The sequence below is a fragment of the Cervus canadensis genome, chromosome 2, assembly GCF_019320065.1.
Source record: "Cervus canadensis isolate Bull #8, Minnesota chromosome 2, ASM1932006v1, whole genome shotgun sequence".
NCBI lineage: Eukaryota > Metazoa > Chordata > Mammalia > Artiodactyla > Cervidae > Cervus > Cervus canadensis.
The window spans coordinates 105,187,240-105,208,283 of record NC_057387.1 but is presented as its reverse complement, the minus strand read 5'-3'; the positions used below and the strand labels follow the sequence as shown (position 1 = coordinate 105,208,283).

At 45.4% G+C, this 21,044-nt stretch overlaps 3 protein-coding genes across 10 annotated transcripts in view; all 3 read right to left on the bottom strand.

The window, feature by feature from the left end:
- Positions 1–1,776: 1,776 nt before the first annotated feature.
- Positions 1,777–2,781, bottom strand: LOC122429294 (platelet-activating factor receptor-like). The gene has a single exon (XM_043449513.1). The coding sequence runs from the start codon at positions 2,779–2,781 to the stop codon at positions 1,777–1,779; it is 1,005 nt and encodes a 334-aa protein (XP_043305448.1).
- A 3,969-nt stretch (positions 2,782–6,750) lies between these two features.
- On the bottom strand, positions 6,751–10,044 carry TMEM35B (transmembrane protein 35B). The gene is made up of 3 exons (XM_043461975.1): positions 9,888–10,044; positions 8,269–8,449; positions 6,751–7,323 (listed from the first exon to the last, which is right to left on the bottom strand). Exons 1-3 carry the CDS (start codon positions 9,993–9,995, stop codon positions 7,226–7,228), a joined length of 387 nt encoding a protein of 128 aa, XP_043317910.1. The 5' UTR covers positions 9,996–10,044; the 3' UTR covers positions 6,751–7,225.
- Positions 10,045–11,505: 1,461 nt separating this feature from the next.
- ZMYM6 (zinc finger MYM-type containing 6) overlaps positions 11,506–21,044 on the bottom strand; it is a 44,871-nt gene continuing 35,332 nt past the window's right edge. For 7 of the 8 annotated variants that reach the window (XM_043461965.1, XM_043461970.1, XM_043461967.1 and 4 more), the window contains 2 exons: positions 15,709–15,853; positions 11,506–13,461 (listed from right to left, as the gene is read on the bottom strand). In XM_043461965.1, the coding sequence (XP_043317900.1) occupies positions 11,630–13,461; positions 15,709–15,853 (1,977 nt within the window). In that variant the 3' untranslated portion in view covers positions 11,506–11,629. Of the gene's footprint in view, positions 13,462–15,708; positions 15,854–19,899; positions 20,813–21,044 lie in introns of those variants that run through there. The other variant, XM_043461974.1, reaches the window with a different exon arrangement.

Below are 21,044 nucleotides of genomic sequence, written 5' to 3'. Positions count from 1 at the left end.
TAAAAAATTAGGTTGATCTATATGTGCTGATATTAAAAGATGTGCAAGATATATTAAATGAGGAAAGCATAGAAAAACCTGGTAATACTATCCCATTTCTGGATTTTTTGGAGGAAATTGACTATACATATATTTGTACTGAAATAGAAAACCTCTGGAAAGATATACACTACAAGAAACTGAACAGTGGTTACCACTGGGGGACCTTTATTTTCTATTTTGCATTTTTCTGTACTACTTTGAATTTATTTTTATGAACGTGTATTACTTTTAAAATGCAAAAGAAAACATTTAAATAAGGAATAAAGGACCAATGAAAGGTAACTTATCAAAAATAAAAGAAGAAATTTTTCAAATTTACTATAAGAAGGCAAATTCAGTAATAGGACCTGAAGTCAGTAAGACATGGTGGCTGACTGGTGAACTCGTCCTGACCCAGCTGACTTGGCAACGTGAATATGCTGCCCTCACTCATTAAACTAAACTCTTTGAGACCCAAGCAGCCTTGCTATGGAGCCCCCAATAATATGGTTAAAGAGAGGGAGAGGTTCCCTTTCCCACTTGAAGCCAATTGCTAAGTCATCAAGGCACAAGGAAAAAGAACCAGAGGCCAGAACCATTGGCAGGGATTTGCACCCAGTGACACAGTCTCTGTTCAGCTGAAGCTGAAGGCAGCAAGTCTGGCCAATCCCTCTCCCAGGTAACAGCAGGATGGATCTCCAGCTTGGTTATCACCAAATCTTGGCCCTGGAGTCTTGGCACAGTTGCAGATGGCTGAGTTGCAGATAACCCCAACAGCAGAAGGAAGCAATCATCAGTACTCAGTCAGGAACGCATCTGGGTAATACAAGCTTAAGAGAATCCCAGAAACACTTGAAGAAAATCTGAGACTGGAGTGTCTGAATGAGTCCTTGGGCATTTTAAGCTAATGATATTCACGTTTCATGCATTCATCTGACATACTGAAGTGTTACTACGTGCAAAGAACAGTAGCAAGCAGTAAATAAGGCAAACATGGAATTCATTAAATTGGATAAAAATAAAACTGTCACTATTCAACCTTTCTGGGTCTATAAAAATGGCACTTTCTTATGGATCAACATAAACACATTCTGAAAAGAGAGAAAGAACTACAGGGAGAAAAATTAAGGAAAAAAAAAAAAAGGAAAGAACTACCCAGTTAATTGCTTGATTGCAATTATGGAAAGACCCATAAGGGAGCAATCATATCTAATCTAGTCTAGGGTATGGTGTATGTGGTGATGATCAAGAAAGCTTCCACCTTTGAGGAAGTGAGAATGAAAAGGAATTAGCTTAGTGAAGGAGACCGAGGGACATCATTCCTGGGAGTCAGTTCCAAAGGCCTCGAAGGGCAGGAAACTGGTCTGTTCCAGGGACTGATAACGTGACTCAACCCACGGAGACGGGCAGACATGGTAGAGGAGAAGAGGGAGTATGTGGATGAGAGGATGCTGAGAGTGATGCGGGAGCCAGTCAGGCCTTGGAGGACCTTTTAAGGGCTTTGGGGTTTATCCCAAGAGATTTGAAAAGCAATGGCATACTATGCGTATCCAAACACTGGTAAAGTCTACGGAACTTTCGGGTTACAAAGAACGTTTTTTCCCCTTTTGGCAGAGCCTGGAGGTCTACAGTTATTGGCAGTTAGTATGCGGCTGTATCAGGATTGGAATCAACATCCTTGCAAAGAGCTTCCACCACCCAGGACTCGGCTGGGAGGGTGGCAGGCGTGAAGCAGGCAACCGGCCAGGAACCCTTCTAGGAGGAGGCCAAGGAGGCCGAGTGCGCCCCAGGTGCCCCTACCCCCAGACGGCAGCTCAGCGCCCAGCAGTCCTGGCGGAAGCGGCGCACCGAGAAGCAGTAGATGAGCGGGTCCAGGCAGCTGTTGAGACTCAGCAACGCCAGGCTGAGAGTGTGCAGGACGTCGAGCGTGGAGGTGGCCCGGCACCCGCCGCCTTCGCGGCTCGCGGCGACCTCCTGCCCCGTTACCCAGGGCGCCAGCAGCAGATGGTAGGGCGCCAGGCAGAGGGCGAAGACCAGCAGGAGCCCCAGCACCATGGTCCTGGCTGCGCGCCGGTGCGGACCGGCTGGGGCCGGGCCCGGGCCCGAGGGCGAGGCGAGCGCCCGCGCCAGGCTCACGTAGGCCGCGAGCACCAGCAGGAAGGCGGCGGTGAAGAAGGCCACGGTGGCGTAGGCCAGGCCGGCGCGCGCCCAGCCGCGCTCCAGGCAGCGAGAGGCGCCGCCCGGCCCGGGGCGCAGCGCGTGCGGGGCGGCCAGCGAGGGTGCGGCGCAGGCCAGGCCTGCCAGCCAGGCGGCGGCGCACGCGGCGCGGGCGGGGCCGCGGCGGCGCAGGGCCGGGCGGGCGGCCGCCTTGGGCCCCGGCCGGTGCACGGAGCCGCAGCGGCACACGCTGATGAGCGCCGCGAAGGCCACGGCCGCGTAGGTGGACACATAGTAGGCGGCCCCGGCCGCGCGGCAGGCGGCCTCCGGGAAGGGCCAGTGGGCCGGGCCCAGGTAGTAGGTGAGCCACAGCGGCAGCGTGAGCGTGAAGAGCACGTCGGCCAGGGCCAGGTTGAGCAGGTAGAGACGCAGGGCCTGGCCCAGGCGCCTGCCGCTGCGGACGAACACCGCCAGGGCCGCCACGTTGGCCGGCAGCCCTAGGCCCAGCGCCAAGGCATAGGCCGCGGGCACCACAATGAAGCGAGCAGGGTCGTCCCAGGGGCTGCAGCCGCCAACACCCAGGTCCCCCACGCTCCTGTTCATCTCGGACCTTGGACTAGCAAGAGGAAGAGAGGTCACTGTGGAGGCCAGCCGCACAAGAAGCCTTCCATCCTGCCTTTCCTCGCCAGACCCCAGTCCTCTCTTCCAAAATCCGGGGTGGGAGGATTCTAGAAGCCGGGAAGCCCCTGTGAGGGGCTGAGGAATTAGCTCCTGCAGGAGGTGGAGCAGAGGGGACTCCAGAGTTAGTAGAATGAGCTTGGTGAAAGATGTGGGAAATGAGGATGGGTCAGGAATCCCAGATAGCTTGGAAATTTTCCACCTTAGTGACTGGGAAGGTGGAATTGCCCCCTTATAAGGGGGGGCTATAGGTGGAGTAGGGTTCCACTTTGTGGGGCACAGGCATGTGCATTAAGCCCCAGCAAGGCTGAGCCAACAGGAAGTCACCTAGAAACCAAGGTGGAATACAGACTCCTTCCCCGAAAAAGCCCAAGCCTCCAGCTCCGGTGCCACCCAGGTCGGGAGGGGAGAGGCATGGATGGAGTTGCAGCCATAGGATGCAGTGACCCAGGAGACAGGCCCATGCACAGTGACCTTGGACTTACCTTGGTGAATGTCCTCTCTGAGGCTTGCCTGGAGCACCTTGGGCAGGGCTGAAAAGGTTTCACATCTCAGGCCTTCCAGCCTGTTTCCTTCCTCCTCATCTTTTGACCACAAAGAAGGCAGGGGTCTGATTTGGAACTTTGGACAGCAAAGCAAATGGAGCACAGGCCCAGGAATCAGGCAGACTCTAGATACACACATTTATCTGCCATGTGACCTTGGGCAAATTACTCAGCTTCACAGAGCCTGTCTTCTCTGCTGTAAAATGGAGATTAAAATACCTACCACCTCACAGGGTTGTTCAGAGGATTATGAGAAAACATAAGTAAAACTCTTGAGCACTGGCTGACACTGGGGAGATACTTCATAACCATTAGCTCCCTTCCCCTCTAGGCAGCACACAGATAAATGTGTACACCCACACAGGCACACACACAGTGTTAGAGACAGACACCTCAGCCAAACAGCACAAAGACATCTGGGCATACTGCCCCTCTCCCCAAGGCGGGATAAGCGCACAAGCCCAGGTCCTGTTCCTATTTGGCACACAGTCACACTCCTAGGGTATCCCAAAACTTGGTTCCTCCGATACCAACATTTGTACTTCTGCCTTTGAACTTCTCAGGCTCATCCTTTCTGGGATCCTGAATGAGTCTATTCCTTTCTCGCCCTCCCTCTAGGCTCTGTCCACCAAGTCTCTGGCCCTCCACTTCCCCACCCGGAACCTCTCCCTGCCATCCCACCAGATCACTCCTACCTCTTGCTGCTCCGGCTGCTATAGCTCTCTCTGGGGCGGGGGGTCTAAGGAGCTGAGACAGAGCAGAATCCACTCCCACCCACACATCCTAGACCCTCCCATCAACCAACTAATCCTAGACAGGACATGAAGAATGGGAGCAACAGCTGGAGGGGCAGGGGTCCACCTGTGGCAGCTATGAGTGGGGTTTGTGGGGTGCAGCCAGAGCCCCAAGGGAAAGCAGTATCATTGCAAGGCATGGGGGCACAGGGAGGGAGATGGAAATGTATAAGGAAGGCCTTGCTGCTGAATGTTCTTCTGCTGACCTGGCCGATGCTTAGGCTGTGGTTTGGGGAGGGAGGTGCCATTTCCTAAGGCCTGGCTTCTCCTCCGACTGAGGCAGCACTGCTAAAGCTGAAGATACTCCTGCTGCTGTCAATCCTAACTACTCCTCCATACCAGCTGGCCAGCCTACTTCCCCAGCACCCCGCCTTTCCTGCAGCTGCTGGTTGGGCCCTAGAGTCAAGCATGCAGGGCCCTGTAGCTTCTAATCAGTATACAGGCCAGGCCTTGGTAAACAGGAGCCTTCAACCTAATGCCAGCTGTGAGAGATTTTACTCAAAGTCCCGGCTAGAGACAGGCTGGCTGTGGAATCCTGGAAGGGGTGGAGATGGGAAGTGGCCAGGCTCCTAGGGTGTCCAGGCTCTACTTTCAAGGGCTTCAAAATACCCATGCAGAGGGGCAATTCTGGGAAGCAATGCAGATTTAATTACGTTAGACCGATCATCCCATTTACCTTCAAGTTGAAGAGCAGGGGTGCCACGCCTGCCCACTTCTGACTTTGGCAGCTGGTGTGGTGGGAAGTGTGGGTTCTGGAGTCAATCAAGCCTTAATTCTAGTCTCAGCACTGACACGTGGGCACTTAAGCTTTCTGAATCCATTTTCCCATCTGTAGAACCCGCTATTTAATAACAGCATTTACTGAGCACTTATTATGTGCAGGCACTGTTGTAAGCACTTTAACTCACTAAGTTTTCACAGCAACTCTATGAAAATATTTGCCATTATTATCCATATTTTGCAAATAAGTGGTAAGAGGCACTACCTACTCTCTCCCTTCTCTTTGCTGACCACTTGACCAGTGTGGGTAAATCTTAACTAGTCTAAGTCCATCATGGGAATTCCATTCCCCATGCCAGTGATTGGTCTAAGAATGGAAATGTGACATAATTCTGCAGAGTGGGATATGAGGGGAAACCTAGGGGTCTTCTAAAAGAGCTTTCCTCTCTCTCTTCATCTTGGTATATTATATGCAAATATGTTGTCTGGAGCTGCTGCAGCTATTTTGTAACCCTGAGGTCAGCAGTCAATAAATTGAAAGCAGCAGAGGACAAAGTTGAAAGAATATCAGTCTGGTGTCATGGTAAAGCAGCCAAAATATGCAACATTGAAACTGAAGCTATGTTATCTCTGGACCTCACATGACAGAAAAAGTTTCCTTACTGTTTTGACACTCTGTATATGTAGTGGGTTTCCCAGATGGCTCAGCAGCTGAAGAAACTACCTGCAATGTAGGAGGCACAAGTTTGATCCCCAAGTTGGGAAGATCCGCCAGAGAAGGAAATGGCAACCCACTCCAGTATTCTTACCTGGAGAATTCCATGGACAGAGGAGCCTGGCAGGCTACAGTCCTTGGGGTCACAAAGAGTCAAACACCACTGAGCAGCACCAGCATATGTAGTATATATATATACACACATACATACACACACACCTACTATAGACAGATTGCATCACTGTGTTTTCAGATACCAGACCTAAGAGTGCCAGTTGGCCTGAGGTTCCCAGCTTGTCAGTGTCAGAGCAGAAATTACCATTCTATAGTGAAGATGAAATGGAGTGATATACACAGATTTCTTTTACTCCTGTGGGCTCCCAAAAGCCACGGTCCCTACCCGCAAAAGCAATTTGTAGGCTGGTGGCTAGAGTATTTGTATATATAAATGAACTTTTTTTCTTCACTATTTCCCTCGATAGGAAGCACATCATTTCCCTACCTAGGTGAAGATGGTTGGTGATATGTCAGTAGGCACCCTAACACGGTCACTGGTCCTTGAGAACTGTCTCTCACACACACACACACACACACACACACACACAGACTCCCTAGGGCTTTGGGATTCATCCCAGGTTTCCGGCACTGCTTTAACATGCAGCACCTTTTGGAGTTGGTGTCCCCTGCCTCTACATAGATGTCCGGGGAGCACTGCCCTGAGTTCCCTGGCGGTTTCAGATCCTGTAAAATGACGACTCAGTGTCCATTTTTGTTAGCTTTGTGACCTTAAAGTGCATGAGATAAAAAGGAATGGGAGGGATTATCTCATGTGGCTCAGCAGGCAAAGGCAGGTATTCTTAATATTCTGCCATACTCAGTGTGTAAATTCTAAGCTTATAATAAAATCTTAAAAACATGCATGCCTTTTGAATCAGCACCCTCACTTCAAAGGAAAGAAAATAAGTATGTAGAGGTGATTTACTGTGAGGTTTACAATAGCTAAAAAATTGGGAAAAATCCAAATGTTCCTAGTGGGGGCTTTTATAAATACGTCACACTGCACCCTTACAATGGAATACTATGCAACCATTAACATCAATGAGGTAAAATAGACATGCAATGGTATTAGTTACAGTGTATTAGGTTTAGAAAGCAAGTAAAATAAAGTAGTACATACAGTCTCATTTTCATCAAAAATATATCTGAATAAAGACACAGAAAAAAGCTGGGGGGTACAGTTATACAAAGGAATTGAAAGTATCAATAGTTATTTGGGGGCATTAAAAGTTTGGGTGATTTAAATTTACTTTCACATGACATGAGGAATGCTAAGTGTGTGTGACATGCACTCTTCAAAAAAAGAGCAGTAAAATGTCCAAGAGAAAGCAGGGCCAGGTAGACCAGATGTCTACTTCAACACTGGCCATCCCAGTTTGTATGGGCAACAAGGTGACATTCTATGTTTCATCATGTTCTGCTTTGACAGTGACATGACCTGAAGGGGCAAGAGACACTCTACTCCCAGGATTCCGTGAATGGACTTGGAGACTTCTTCCTAGTGGGTCTGGACATCTTTTCTGGTTAGGACTTAAGAGCTAACAGATATCCAGCAGCAGCAGGAGCCCCAGGCAGACGATGGCTGGGATGCAGGTGTTCAGTGACTCTTTTAGAGACACCAAAGTGAAGATAGCCCCTAGAATGGAAAATGAGGTTCCTGAAGCTCCCTGGGAGTGCCTGGGAGATCCAGGAGATCCGAGCCCTCAAGCCAAGGTTGACCCACTCCAGCCTAAGCCCTCTCTTGAACACTGCCCGCCCCCCACCCCACCACACACCCTAAACTAGCTGCTCTCAACCCTCTGATCCCCCAGAAAAAGCAGAACCAGAAATCAGAAGTTTCTTAAACTAACACAGCCCCTCTCAGATGGCAAGAAAGAAAACAGGAACAATCCAACCAAACAGGGCAGCGAGTGAGTAGGTGGGCATTTTCTGAAGGATCAGATGGTCCCTGATCCTTCTCCTTTCTCAACCCCAGTAAAGGGAAGGGAAGGCCCAAGGACTGGTGGCGGATGTGGTGGGGAAGAGCTGAAAATGGGGCAGGCTGCTGAGATGGAAAGAAAGCCTGGAAGAAGGGCAGGAACGCCAGCAGCAAGAGTGACACAAAGCCAGGGATACAGAAGAGCCTGAAGATGTCCGGCCTTTGAAGCAGCAGCTGTCCTTGTACAGTTCCTGTGGGAAGAGCCACTAAAAGGGGGCCCCCAGGAATCATCCGCCTTTCTGTTCAGGGGGCCCAGCTTTCTTGCTGTTCCCACCTGCCAGACACATGAGTCCAGTGGCAGCTGCTACTTCATCCCCTCATCTCAGAGTAGGGGGTGAAGAGAAAGGGGTAGGGACTTTTAGGTTCCAATATATCCTTATGACAGAAATACCATGCAGCCAGTAGAACTGCTGACAACTGTTATAAGTTTTAAAAGCACCTATCCTAGTCTGAAGACCATGGAAACGGCAATTGAGCAGAAAGTGCTTCTGGTTCCAGAGAAAAAAGGGTGGCGACAGTAAAGAGAACATTCAGATTTTTTCCATCACCCTCCCCCAGAAATCCCCATTTCACCAGCCCAGTTGTGCCCCACCCCCCCCTTACCCATCATGAGCAGCGTCAAAAGCAAGTTACTCATCTCTTGCAGGATCGGTGGGCCCAGGACCAGGAGCAGCCCCGCCAGCAGTTCCAGCCAGCCCACAGCCACTTGGTAGCTCATGGGATCTGGCTGGTAGCCGAACACCTTCAGTGGAAACACCTCAGCGAACTGCACGAACAGGGCTTTCTAGGGGTGGCAGGGAATGCCTGTCAGCCACAGTCACCAAGGATCCACTGCCCGGATGCTCCGCAGGGGCATTCTGTGCCAGCACCCTTAACTCCCCCAGCAAAGGGGCCACTACCCTAGGCCAGGGCCAGGGCTGACATCAGCCAGCCTGGAGAGGAGAGGGCCTCCCTGAGGGGCTGAGCTTTGGCATCAGAAAACAGACTTTATGCTCCAAAGAGGGCTGAACTTTCTCACAAGATTACAACCCAGCCCCAGGTTCCAGGAAGAGGAAGCTAGGCTCGGGTCTTCTCATCTAGTACCAAGACTTTGAAACTTCATGACTTCTCTTTCCATCTGCCTGGCCTGGTTTCTCTTCCGGCTACCACGCAGGGAATATTTGGAGATGAGGGAGGAGATGGAAGGAGAGATTTTTTTTGTTCGTTAAACAGATTCTACTGAACGTCATCTGCTGGGACCCGGATCTCACTGCAGCAGACAGAGAGGAGGTGAGGGGTTCAGAGTGAGTGACAACTGAGTCTCACTCTGTCCTGGGCCACATGTCTCACCTGGATCCTTAGAGTGGCTACTCTTTCCTGCTCCCCAACCTCAGTCCTACCTCCCCTACTCCGGGGTCTAAGGAAGAAACTCGAAGCCGTCCGGCTGTTTGGATGTTTCCCCAAACAACCCACCCTAAGCCAGGCCAAGTGGGGTCAGCGGCGGGGAGGTGGAGTGTACTTTGTCTAGAAGTCTGGCTGGTTTAAGGGGCTAGGGGTGGATCGGTGAGCAAGACATTTCAGCATTCCCGAGAGTGTGGAACTAGACTGGGAGCCGAAGGGCGACTTCTGGGCCTCCCTCTCGGGCTCTGGGAAGGACTCCGGATTCTCAGTTCAGTTCAGCTCAGCTGCTCAGTCGCGTCCGACTCTCTGCGGCCCCACGGACGGCAGCAGGCCAGGCTTCCCTAAGTTAGTTGGGAGGGTCTAAAGTTCGGGCCCTGCTTCCTGCCTGACCAGCTGTGTAACTTAGCAGATATACTCCACCTCCAGGGCAAGTTTCCTATCCGGCCAAGCGGGGATTAGTTAAACCTCTGCCTCCTGAGCTTTCCGAGAACTCAAGCAAACGAAGGAGGGCAGCGAGGGAGCTCGGTCCTACTCCGTCCCGCAAAGGGTCCCCGAGCATTCCTCTTCCGGCTTTAGATTTGCCTGGAAGGGGATAGCCGACGGGAAGGGGATGGCAGAGAACTCGGAGGAACTCCCCAGGCCGGTGCCCAGGTGTACGCCGCGGGGCAGGCGCTCTCCCCCAGCGCCAGCAACGTCTAGCCGGAAGGCAGGCGGGTCCGCGGGGCGCGGGCAGGCGGGGCGGGGGCCGGCCGGACACCGGGGTAACGGCCGGGGTTGCAGCCCCCGCTGCCGCGCGGTCGATCCCCCGCCCAAACGCCCTCCGCCCACGCCGCGCCGCTCACCATCTGCTCCGACACCGGAGCCGAGATCTGCTCCGAGAGCTTGGCCGCCCCCGTGAGCGCGAAGAAGCTGCCCAGCAGCACGCGCAGAGCGGTGAGCGGGAGCGCCATGGCCGCGCAAGCACGCGGGCCGCGCCCGCCCCGGGGTAGGCGCCGCCGAAAACCCGCCCCCAGCCGCCCGGGCGTTGCCTCCCTCCCCGGGCGGCCTCGCCTCCCAGCGGGGCTGCCTCCCTGCCTCCGCCCCACACCCGCTGCGGGAAGAGCCGGCGCTGGGGCAGGGCGTCCCCATCTCACAGCTGGGGACACTGACGCCCGCGTGCTCTTAACTGACACTAGACGGTCCCTTCTGAATTCAGGGAAAGTTTCCCAGCCAATATGGACAGAGCCGAAGACTCAAACTTGGGTATCTGGACGTGGCTTGCAAAAGAGCTCCATTTGGGTCAAAAGCCGTTGGTGGGTCGGGGGGAGAGGGGGTCGCTTCTGCCCCTGCCACGCTAGCTTGGCGATCGGAGCTGTAACCTAACCTCAGCGGGCCTCAGTGGGGTCCCCATCTGAAATGCGGAGATACAGCACAACGCCTGGCACGAAGAATTATTTGTAAATTATTTGTGAAATTATTAGGAATAAATCAATTGCTAGTGGTTATAACATAAGCTGATCCTTATCTTTGCCTGAAATATATTTTCCCTCTAGTATCTCTCGGTGAAATTACAATGTGAAAGGTGTTTGAAAATTCAGCCATGTACAGCGGTGGGTAGAGACGTTTTTACTGAACAAAACCCTACAGTCCACTCCTGGCCCATTTTCTTTTACGGAAATCTATCTAAACCTGGATGAGAAAACTATGACAAATTCAGAAACCGCTTCTTTTTTTTTTTTTTTTTAACTCCCTCTCCCCCAGCTAACAACGCTTGTTTACATTTTTTAATGATTTTTAAAAAATTTTAAGGTAGCTTTCATGACACTTGAAAATATATGAAATTCATATTACAGTGTTCATAAATAAGTAGTTTTATTGAACCACAGTTTGTGTACTGTCTACCGCTGCTTTTGTGATGCAACAAGAGATCTGAGTAGTTCCCACCTTACTGCCTGCAAAACCTAAAATATTCACTACCTGGCCTCTTATGAGAAAGATTTGCTAAACCAGGTGTAAAGAGCCAGAGAGGCCCCTAACAGGGGTCTCAAATTCTCCTGCTGCTTCCATTTCTCGTTAGCCAAGCTGCTTGGATCTGGTTTTCTATCTACCCACAACCTGCTGGGTAGGTAGCCGGCTAGCTGAAACCGAAACGTCCCATGTGTTTCTAAAGGCCAAGCAGTTTGAACATCCAGGTGTGTTAACTATTACATTATAAACTGGGCCTTTCGCTGAGTCCCTTTGCTGTCCACCTGAAACTACTGACAACATTGTTAATTGGCTATACCCCAACGAAAAATAAAAAGTTTAAAAAAACACCAACCAAAAAAAAAAAAAAATGGCCCTTTCATTACCTTTGTCACTAATCCAAATAACTGATCCATCAACAAAATAGCTGAATTCTCTACCTTGGCCTATTAAAATTATATATAATTATGTATAAATGCGTAATTATTAAATTCCTCAACAAAAAGAGAAAAATTATTAAAGCACATATTTAATCACCGAGAACACATATCCACATTAGGAAATTATATTTTTGGATACTCATCTCATACAAAATTTAACACAAAATTATAGACTTTGATAATAAGGAATATGCAGATTACTATTCTTTCTCCTTTACCAACTTTTCTATCCTCGGAATTAAAGATGTGACAGCAAGTCGTAGTGCAGGGCCAGAAACCAACAGATTTCTTTGTTTTGACTCAGTCAAAGCTGAAAAGGTAGCATCACATAAATAAATAGTTGAAAAAGGTAGTAAGAATTTCATTGCCTTTTCATGGAGTTCTGGGTAACTTGCCTTTGCGTTTATCCAAAACTGAGTTACAGACATTGATTTAAATACTGATTGTAACCTTAAATCTGATGATAATTGTGCTAATTTTTCTTCTTCAAAGTCCGTGAGATTACTATTTTGGTGATTTGTAAAAGGATTAATTATCCACAAATTTCCTGAACGCAAGTCGTCTTCTGGTGGATAACAGTCATTGAGCATTTGAGAAAGTCCTTCCAGATGCTCTAATATAATGCTTGCCATACCGCTCATATTTAAACCTGATGAGCTTGAGAATTCAGAAAATGAAGGGAACATGTCATAGTCATTCTCCTGTGTGCGCTTCAACCACATTTTTAATTTTTTCTTAAGCATATCGATTTTATTATACAAATTGAAGAGAGTAGTCATAGTTCCTTGGAGACTTAAATTTAATCCATTTAGAAGTGAAAAAATATCTGATAAATAGGCCACCTTTGCAACCCATTCCTCATCAAAAAAATACTTGGCCAAATCTGAATGTTTCTGATTTAAAAATATTTCAATTTCATGTCGTAATTCAAATAATCTTGTTAAAATTCTTCCTCTTGATATCCAACGTACTTCAGCATGAAGTGGTAAATTCACGTGCTCAGACCCCATCTCTTCACACAAAATTGTCAACATTCGTGAATTCAACGCATTGCTCTTTATAAAGCTTAAAATTTGTGCTGACTGCAAAAGAATTTCATGTAAGCATGGAGACAACTTTTCTGCTGCTAAATGTTCACGGTGAATAAAACAATGTGTAAATGCCACTGTATTCGTGGCAACTTCTTGAATTTTTGCTCTTAAACCAGAACACCTACCAGTCATGCTTGCAGCCCCATCTGTACAGACACCAACACAATGCTTCCAATTCAGAGATTTACTATCAATATATTTATTTATTAGTTCAAATATTTCAAAACCCGTCATTTGGGAAGGTATTTCAATGCAACATAATAATTCTTCTTTTATATCACTACAACCATAATCAATGAAACGAATATAGCACAAAAGAAGTGTGGTATTTGAGATTTCTGATGATTCATCTATCTGAAGGGCAAACCACTTTGACTCTCTGACTTTTTGAATCAGCTGATCTTCAATGTCTGCAGACAGTTCATCAATCCTGTGTCCAATTGTATTATTAGAAAGAGGAATGGTTTTCATCTTGTCTCCAGCACTGGAACCCAAAACTTCTGAACACATTTCTACTAAATATGGTTTAATTAATTCTTCAGCAATGGAAAATGGCTTTTTGCTGGCAGCAATTTGGAAAGCAATTAAATAAGAAGCTTTCACAAGTGACTTTTCAACTAGTAAACACTTTTTTAAAGCACTGTTTTGACATTCCATTTCAAGAGATTTTTCTTCAAAAAAATCTACTGGTTTGTTTTCTAATTCCGAATGCTTTGTCTTCAAATGATGAGAAAGATTTGCTGGCTTCATGTTTTCACTGGATAAAATTTCTCCACAGATGACACACTGTGGTCTTGGTGAACTTTCTTTTGATCCCGGACAGATAATAAAACCAACTTTTAAATATTCTGCATCGTAAGTCTGGAAAAAACCTATTCTTTTTTTCTTTGCAGGTGGAGAATCAAGTTCCACATCATTTTTCTCATTAGGCATAGATAAATCTGAATGAAATATTTGAATCAGTTATTTTCAAGAATAAGCAATTTATGTTTATCCCCCAAGCATTTAAAATTTATATTTTGTTACTATTTATATTTGCCAAGAGCATATACTAATTAAGGTTTAAACACAAACCATAATACTTCCATGATGCCATTTTTAATTCAGCTTTTAGCTGAATTTCTATTTGTTCAAAGATTGGTCACTCACAGTAGTATTAATAAAGCTGTAGGCAGTGGTACATGTCCTAGCAATGCAATGTATTCAATACATTAGTGGAATTAGGGCTGATGTCTACAGAATATACCAAGTTAAAAATAAACTATTTTACTTTTTAAAAGATGTGGGTGGAGAAGGAAATGGCAACCCACTCCAGTATTCTTGCCTGGAGAATCCCATGGACAGAGGAGCCTAGTGGGCTACAGTCCATGGGGTTGCAAAGAGTCAGACACAACTTAGCGACTAAACCACCACTAGCCAGGAACCTTTGACCTGATCAGCAGTATATATGTTAGGATATTTCAGAGAAAGTAGGTTCACTGCCTGTAATTGATATGGAAATCATATCTACATTGAAGTAGCCCTTAAACATAATTAAGTAGGATCATGTGTTTGTTTAAAAGGACAATGTTAAAAATTAATAAAAAGTATCATTAGAAGAAAAAAAAAAAAGATGTGGGGATGGAAGTAAGAGGAGAAAAAAATGTTGAAAAAAGTTAATATTTAGTGAATCTAGATGAAGGGTATATTCATTGCGTATATTCACATATTCATCCAAGGGTGTTCACTGTGCTGTATTTTCAATCTTTCCAAATTTTGAATTTTTCAAAATTAAAGTTGAGGGGAAAGGGGTTTCATACCCAGTGTCAATGAAAGTGCAAGAAATGGATGCTCTCAAACATTGCTGGCTGGAGCATAAATTGATATAACTTTTCAGGAGGGTAATTCTGCAATAACACATCAAAATCTAGGCCTTAAAAATCTATGATAGCTTTTGAATCAGTAATCCCACTACTTAGGATTTATCCTAAGGACATAATTATACAAGTGGAGAAAGATCTGTTTATACACCCTTAACTCAATACTGTTTATAATATTAAAAAACCAGCAGCAATCTAAATGTTCAACCTTAGGAGGATGGATATACAGTATATATACATCCGTATGTTATATACATTGGAATCTATGCATCCATTAAGAATCTCAATATATATTTAAATTTATGTTGATATGAAATGTTTTCATGCAATGTCAAGTAAAAAAGTAGTTTAAAACAGTATATAGAAAACATCCTAATACTTAATCTAGAAATTCCAAAAATGTAATAAGCACACACAATACCCACATATGTAGCTGAACACAGATCCCTTACTACCTTCCATATGTGGATGTGTATTTAATATAAATTCAGGTAAACAAAGAGTGTATCATTTTAACAGGAATATAAAACAAATCAGATTTACTGAGAAAGGAAAACAGAATTCTCCTTGACTCCTACCAAAAGAAAGGCATCCTACATAAAATCTCATGGTTAGCTGTTGACAGAGTAAGCTTTTAAATATAGTATATTCTGTGAAGTAAAATTATTATTAAAAAGAAATATCAAAAAAAGTTTTGGGCAGTATATTTATAGCTGAGTCCCTTTGCTGTCCATCTGAAATTATCACAATACTGTTAATTGGCTATATACACCAATATAAAATAAAAAGTTTAAAAAAAAAGTTTCAGGCAGAATAGGCTATAAAAGTACCTGAAAATATAAGGGTAGTGGGATTAAAAGCAGTTAACACGGATTGGGGCAAGAGTGTACAACATTTTCAAATAATTTTCCTGATCACCAATACCTCAGACATACAGTTATACTTCTAGTAAATTAATTCACAGTGTTTAAAAAAGAACCAAGGTTAAACCACTAACGCTTTTAACTAAGTTTTAACTAAATTTTAACTAAATGTGTATTTAGTAATTATAATAGCCTGTCAGTACATCTGAAGAACATATACAGAAGATGCTTGTTCAGAAGATACTGTCCACATAACGCTTTGGGTACATATGCATTCAATTTAGTAGTTATTAGTGTTAATGACAATAAATACCGAAGGAATAAATTAGATGTTCAAAGTAGGTGATACAAGAATTAATGTTTTCACATTTAAGAAACTGTCAATGACTTTTCTTTCTGCAAAAATCAAAAACAAACACATAAAGCAGAGAACAAACTTACTACATATGGAAAACACAACACGTACCTGTCTGACATTCCTTGTGTTGTGTATGTGGTTTGCAAGAGGTAGCCTTGGTCTGTGTGACAGGTTTGCACAATAATGCTTTGTTCTTTAAAAGTTTTGAAGACTGGGAAGACAGAAGTTTCATGGCATCTGTCTGCATACTTCCCTAGTTAAAAACAAATTCAGAAACCAAAGAGAGATTTTTTTTTTTTAGTATCTTCTCACTGACTATAATTGCTACCGATCGAAAGGTGATATATATAAAAAGAAATATAATTCTCTGAAAGAGTGGTACAATAAAATTGCTTTGGAAAATATATACTAATTACTAATTCTTCAATCAGTATCAGTACCATTTACTGATTTTTAAAAATACTCTGCCTACAGTAAGTAAAATGAAAACAATCTGCAGATTAGGACAACTGGCTACTCAGAAAAATTGGATCAAACTTCAGACCATATGCAAAAAAATACTTCATATTGATTAAAGACCTCAACACAAAAAAAATAAAACTGAAATTAATGGAGAATTTTCAGATAATCAGAAATCAGAGAAACTACTGTTCATCTAAGAAGGCCTTCTCATCTCTCCTTGCTGTTCCCTGGAACTCTGCATTCAGTGTCTCTCTCCCTTTCTCCGTTGCCTTCTTTCTCCTTTCCCTTTCTTCTGTGCCTGGTTCAAAATTGGGAAAGGAGCATGACAAGGCTGAATACTGTTACCCTGTTGATTTAACTTAAAAGCAGAGAACATAGGGCTTCCCAGGTGGCACTAGTGGTAAAGAACCCACCTGCCAATGCAGGAGAAATAAGAGATCCAGCTTCAATCCCTGGGTCAGGAAGACCCCCCTGGACGAGGGCATGGTAAACTACTCCATTATCCTTGCCTGGAGAGTCCCATGGACAGAGGAGCCTGGTGGGCTACAGTCCACAGGGTCCAAAAGAGTTGGACATGACTGAAGTGACTTAGCACGCATGCACACAGAGTACATCATGCCAAATGCCAAGCTGGATCAATCACAAGCTGGAATCAAGACTGCCTGGAGAAATATCAACCACCTCAAATATGCAGATGATACTAGATGGTAGAAAGTGAAGAGGAACCAAAGAGCCTCTTGATAAGGGTGAAAGAGCAAAGTGAAAAAGCTGGCATAAAATTCAACATTCAAAAAACTAAAAATCATGGCATCTGGTTCCATCACTTCATGGAAAACAGAAGGGGAAAGAGCAGAAACAGTGGCAAATTTTATTTTCATGGGCTCCAAAGTCACTGCAGATGGTGACTGCAGCCATGAAATTAAAAGACACTTGCTCCTTGGAAGAAAAGCTAGGGCAAACCTAGACAGTGTAGTAAAAAGCAGAGATATCACTTTGCCAACAAAGGTCCGTATAGTCAAAGCTATGGTTTTTCCGGTAGTCATGTACAGATGTGAGAGTTGGACCACAAAGAAGGCTGAGCACCAAAGAATTGCTGCTTTTGAATTGTGGTCCTGGAGAAGACTCTTGAGAGTCCCTTGGACAGCAAGGAGTTCAAACCAGTCAATCCTAAAGCGCAGTCCTGAACATTCATTGGAAGGACTGATGCTGAAGCTGAAGCTCCAATACTTCGTCCATCTGATAAGAGCAGATTCACCGGAAAAGACCCTGATGTTGGGAAAGACTGAAGGCAAAAGTAGAAGAGAGCAACAGAGGATGAGATGGTGAGATAGCATCACCGACTCAATGAACATGGATCTGAGCAAACTCCAGGAGATAGTGAAGGACAGGTGAGCCTGGTGTGCTGCAGTCCTTGGGATGGCAGAGTCAGACACGACTGACTGAACAACAACAGAGGAAGTATTCTCAAATAAAACACGAAAGACTTAAGTAAAGACTGATACAATTGACTACCTTGAAGTTTTAAACTTTTGCAAACAATGGCCTTTAAAGTTGAAGGACAAACAACAGAATGGGCGAAGAACATGTATTTAAAACATGTTCTTTCATTCAGTAAACATTTACTGAATGTTTACTACAAGCCAGGCACTGTTCTTAGCCTGGAAGGTCTTAATTTAAAAACACCAGAAAATTATGATTGTATATTAAGAGTGATGGGAAACCACCAAATGGTACACAGTAGTCCCCCTCATCTGCAGTTTTGCTTTCCTTGGTTTCAGTTACCGGTGGTCAACTGCAGTCTGAAAATATAGTATTAAGTGGAAAACTCCAGAAATAAACAATTCACAAGTTTACGTTATGGAACTGTGCACCATTCTGAGTAGCACGATGAAATCTCCTGCTGTCCCATTCTGTCCTGCAGAGGAAGTGAACCATTCCTTTGTCTGGCATATCCTGCCCATTAGCCATTTTGTAGCTCTGGTGGTTCAGACAGTAAAGAATCCGCCTGCAATGCAGGAGACCTGGGTTTGATCCCTGGGTTGGGAAGATTTCCTGGAGAAGGGAGTGGCTACCCACTCCAGTATTCTTGTCTGGAGAATCCATTGACAGAGGAACCTGGCAAGCTACAGTCCATGGGATCGCATAGTCAGACATGACTGACGCAATTAACACTTCCACTATTTTTTTCACTTTCAGCCATCAAGGATGTCAAATGATTGCCATGATATCACAGTGCTTGTGGTCAAGTAACTGTTGTTATACTTAGGTTCCCAGATAGCTCAGTGGGTAAAGAATCTGCCTGCAGTGCAGGAGACACAAGAGATGCAGGTTCAGTCCCTGGGTCGGGAAGATCCTCTGGGGAAGGCCATGGCAACCCACTCCAGTCTTGCCTGGAGAATCCTGTGGACAGAGGAGCCTGGCGAGCTACAGTCCATGGGGTCAGAGTCAGACATGACTCAGACATGCTGAGCACAGCAAAGCATAACTTTTATAGTATTTGATGATGGCGCCCCAAAGCACAAGAGCGGCAATTCAGATACACCAAAGAGAAGTCCTAAAGTGCATCCTTCAAGTGCAAAGGGAAAAGCGTAACACTTCATCACAATGCCTACATACTTCACCTCACTTAATCATCTCATATCACCACAACAATGGTGATACAGTACAATAAGGTATTTTGAGACAGAGATCACGTTAGTATAACTTTCATTATAGTATACTGTTATAACTGCTCTATGTTATTGCTACTGTTGTCAATCTCTTACTGTGCCTAAGTTATAAATTAAACTTTATCATGGATATGTATGTATAGGAAAAAAAATTAGTGTATATATTGGGTTTGGTACCGTCCATAGTTTCAGGCATCCACTGAGGGGTTTTGCAACATATTCCCCACAGATAAGGGGGAGACTGTTATTTAAATTTACTTTTTAAATAGATGTTGAAAGAAAGTGAAAGTGAAGTCGCTCAGTCATGTCCAACTCTTTGCGACCCCATGGACTGTAACCTACCAGGCTCCTCTGTCCATGGGATTTTCCAGGCAAGAGTACTAGAGTGGGTTGCCATTTCCTTCTTCAGGGGATCTTCCCGACCCAGGGATTGAACATGGGTCTCTGGCACTGCAGGCAGACGCCTTACCGTCTGAGCCACCAGGGAAAGCCACAACAGATGTTAGATGCAATAATTTTGAATGATGTAAGATTTCATAAAGTATATTCGTGAAAAGTAAGTTTTCTACAACTGTGTGCCATGTATCCAAACTCAGTCTTGAACACAATGTTCTCAGTCTCTTATACATCCTTCTAGAGATGGGCTGTATAATTAAGTTGCTTCTGATTACACAGACGTCGTCGTTCAGTTGCTCAGTCATGTCCAACTCTTTGTGACGCCATGAACTGCAGCAGGCCAGGCTTGCCTGTCCTTCACTATCTCCTGGAGTTTGCTCAAACTCATGTCCATTGAGTTGATTATGCCATCCAACATCTCATCCTCTGTTGCCACCTTCTCCACCTGCCCTCAATTTTTCCCAGCATCAGGGTCTTTTCCAATGAGTCGGCTCTTCACATCAGGTGGCCTAAGTACTGAAGTTTCAGCTTCAACATCAGTCCTTCCAATGAATATTCAGGGATGATTTCCTTTAGGACTGACTTGCTATCCAAGGGACTCTCAAGAGTCTTCTCCAGCACCACAGTTCGAAAGAATCGATTCTTCAGCGCTCAGCCTTCTTTGCACATGGTAGCACATTATTAGCAAGGTTCAGCACCTTGCTTTGCCACTTAGTTACCTAATAATAAATAATATATAATATAATAAATAATAAATACCTTGGAGGTATTTTCATGTAACTTTATACAAAGCTGCCTGTTAACACTTTTATACACTGACTGCACTATATGTAATTTGAAGAGTCCCTGCTGCTGAACATTAAATGTTACAAATCTTTTGCTACTATAAACAAACAAATATCCTTACATACTAACTGATTCTGCATGTGCTAGTATATCTACAGACTAAGGTCTTTTCTCTTTTCCTGCAAAGCCTTTACTGTCTCCATTTGGTTCATGGCTTGGGAGAGGGCTCTTGGGTGGTTAAAAAGCTGCCTAGTGGCTGCAGGAAGACGCTCAAGCAGAAGTCCTAACACCTGGGATGAACAGGGTCCCCTCAAAGGCAGCTGGGCCAGAGGCTCCGAACCCTTCTTGAGTTGAGGTTGACCCCTCAAAGGGATACTCGCTGGCCCAACGGCAGCCAGTCTGTCCGGTGGATGCCCAACTTCTTGCTGAGTTTCACCTCCTCATCTGTGAAGTGATTCTCCAGGATGTCACAGAAATGGGGGTCTGCACAGGCAGAACCAGGGTATGAAGATCCAAAAGGGCTTGGTTCAGGTTCTTCTCCACGACCAGAGCAGTGTCCATGGTGTCCAGGGTTTTTACCTCACTCATCTTGGGACAGCTTCGGCACACTCTGGAAGAGGATACAGCCACTGCACTGGTTTAGTATCTTCAAGAGGCCAGCTCTCAGGAGAAGCGGCCCACAGTCTCCAGAGCCACACTGCCATGGTGGACATGGATGTTCAGAGAGCAGTACGTGTAGGAGGCCTGCAGATGCAGGCTGCCACGCGTTTCATGCTGGCCTCCACCTTGGTGGAGTAATTCTGATTAATCTGGGAGTTCTTGGTTGACTGGCAATAAAGACAATGTTGGCTGGTCCCGGAGACAGTGGATGGCTGAGAAGATGGTTTTGAAGGTTAGGACTGGAAAAGAGGTTGGAGGGTGGTCAGAGGCTGGAAGAAGAGGCATCTCTGGGTCTATTCCAGCTAGACCCTATTGAAACAAGAGACAGATCTGCAGGACCGCCAGGCACACTGACTAGAATAAGGTCGTATAAGTGCTATTTGGTGGGTCAAAATATATGAAAATCTGTATATTACAATGTATAGGAGCCTGTTTCCCAAAACTCTTAAATATCATTGAACGTTTTTTGCT

Excerpts from the sequence above, each read along its gene's own strand:
- LOC122429294 (XM_043449513.1), bottom strand. The coding sequence starts at position 2,781 with ATGAACAGGAGCGTGGGGGACCTGGGTGTTGGCGGCTGCAGCCCCTGG.
- TMEM35B (XM_043461975.1), bottom strand. The coding sequence starts at position 9,995 with ATGGCGCTCCCGCTCACCGCTCTGCGCGTGCTGCTGGGCAGCTTCTTC. Across the intron at positions 8,450-9,887 it reads CTCCGGTGTCGGAGCAGATG|AAAGCCCTGTTCGTGCAGTT; the intron begins GTGAGCGGCGCG and ends TGCCACCCCTAG. Across the intron at positions 7,324-8,268 it reads TTTGACGCTGCTCATGATGG|GGGCTATCTTCACTTTGGTG; the intron begins GTAAGGGGGGGG and ends TTTCCATTCTAG.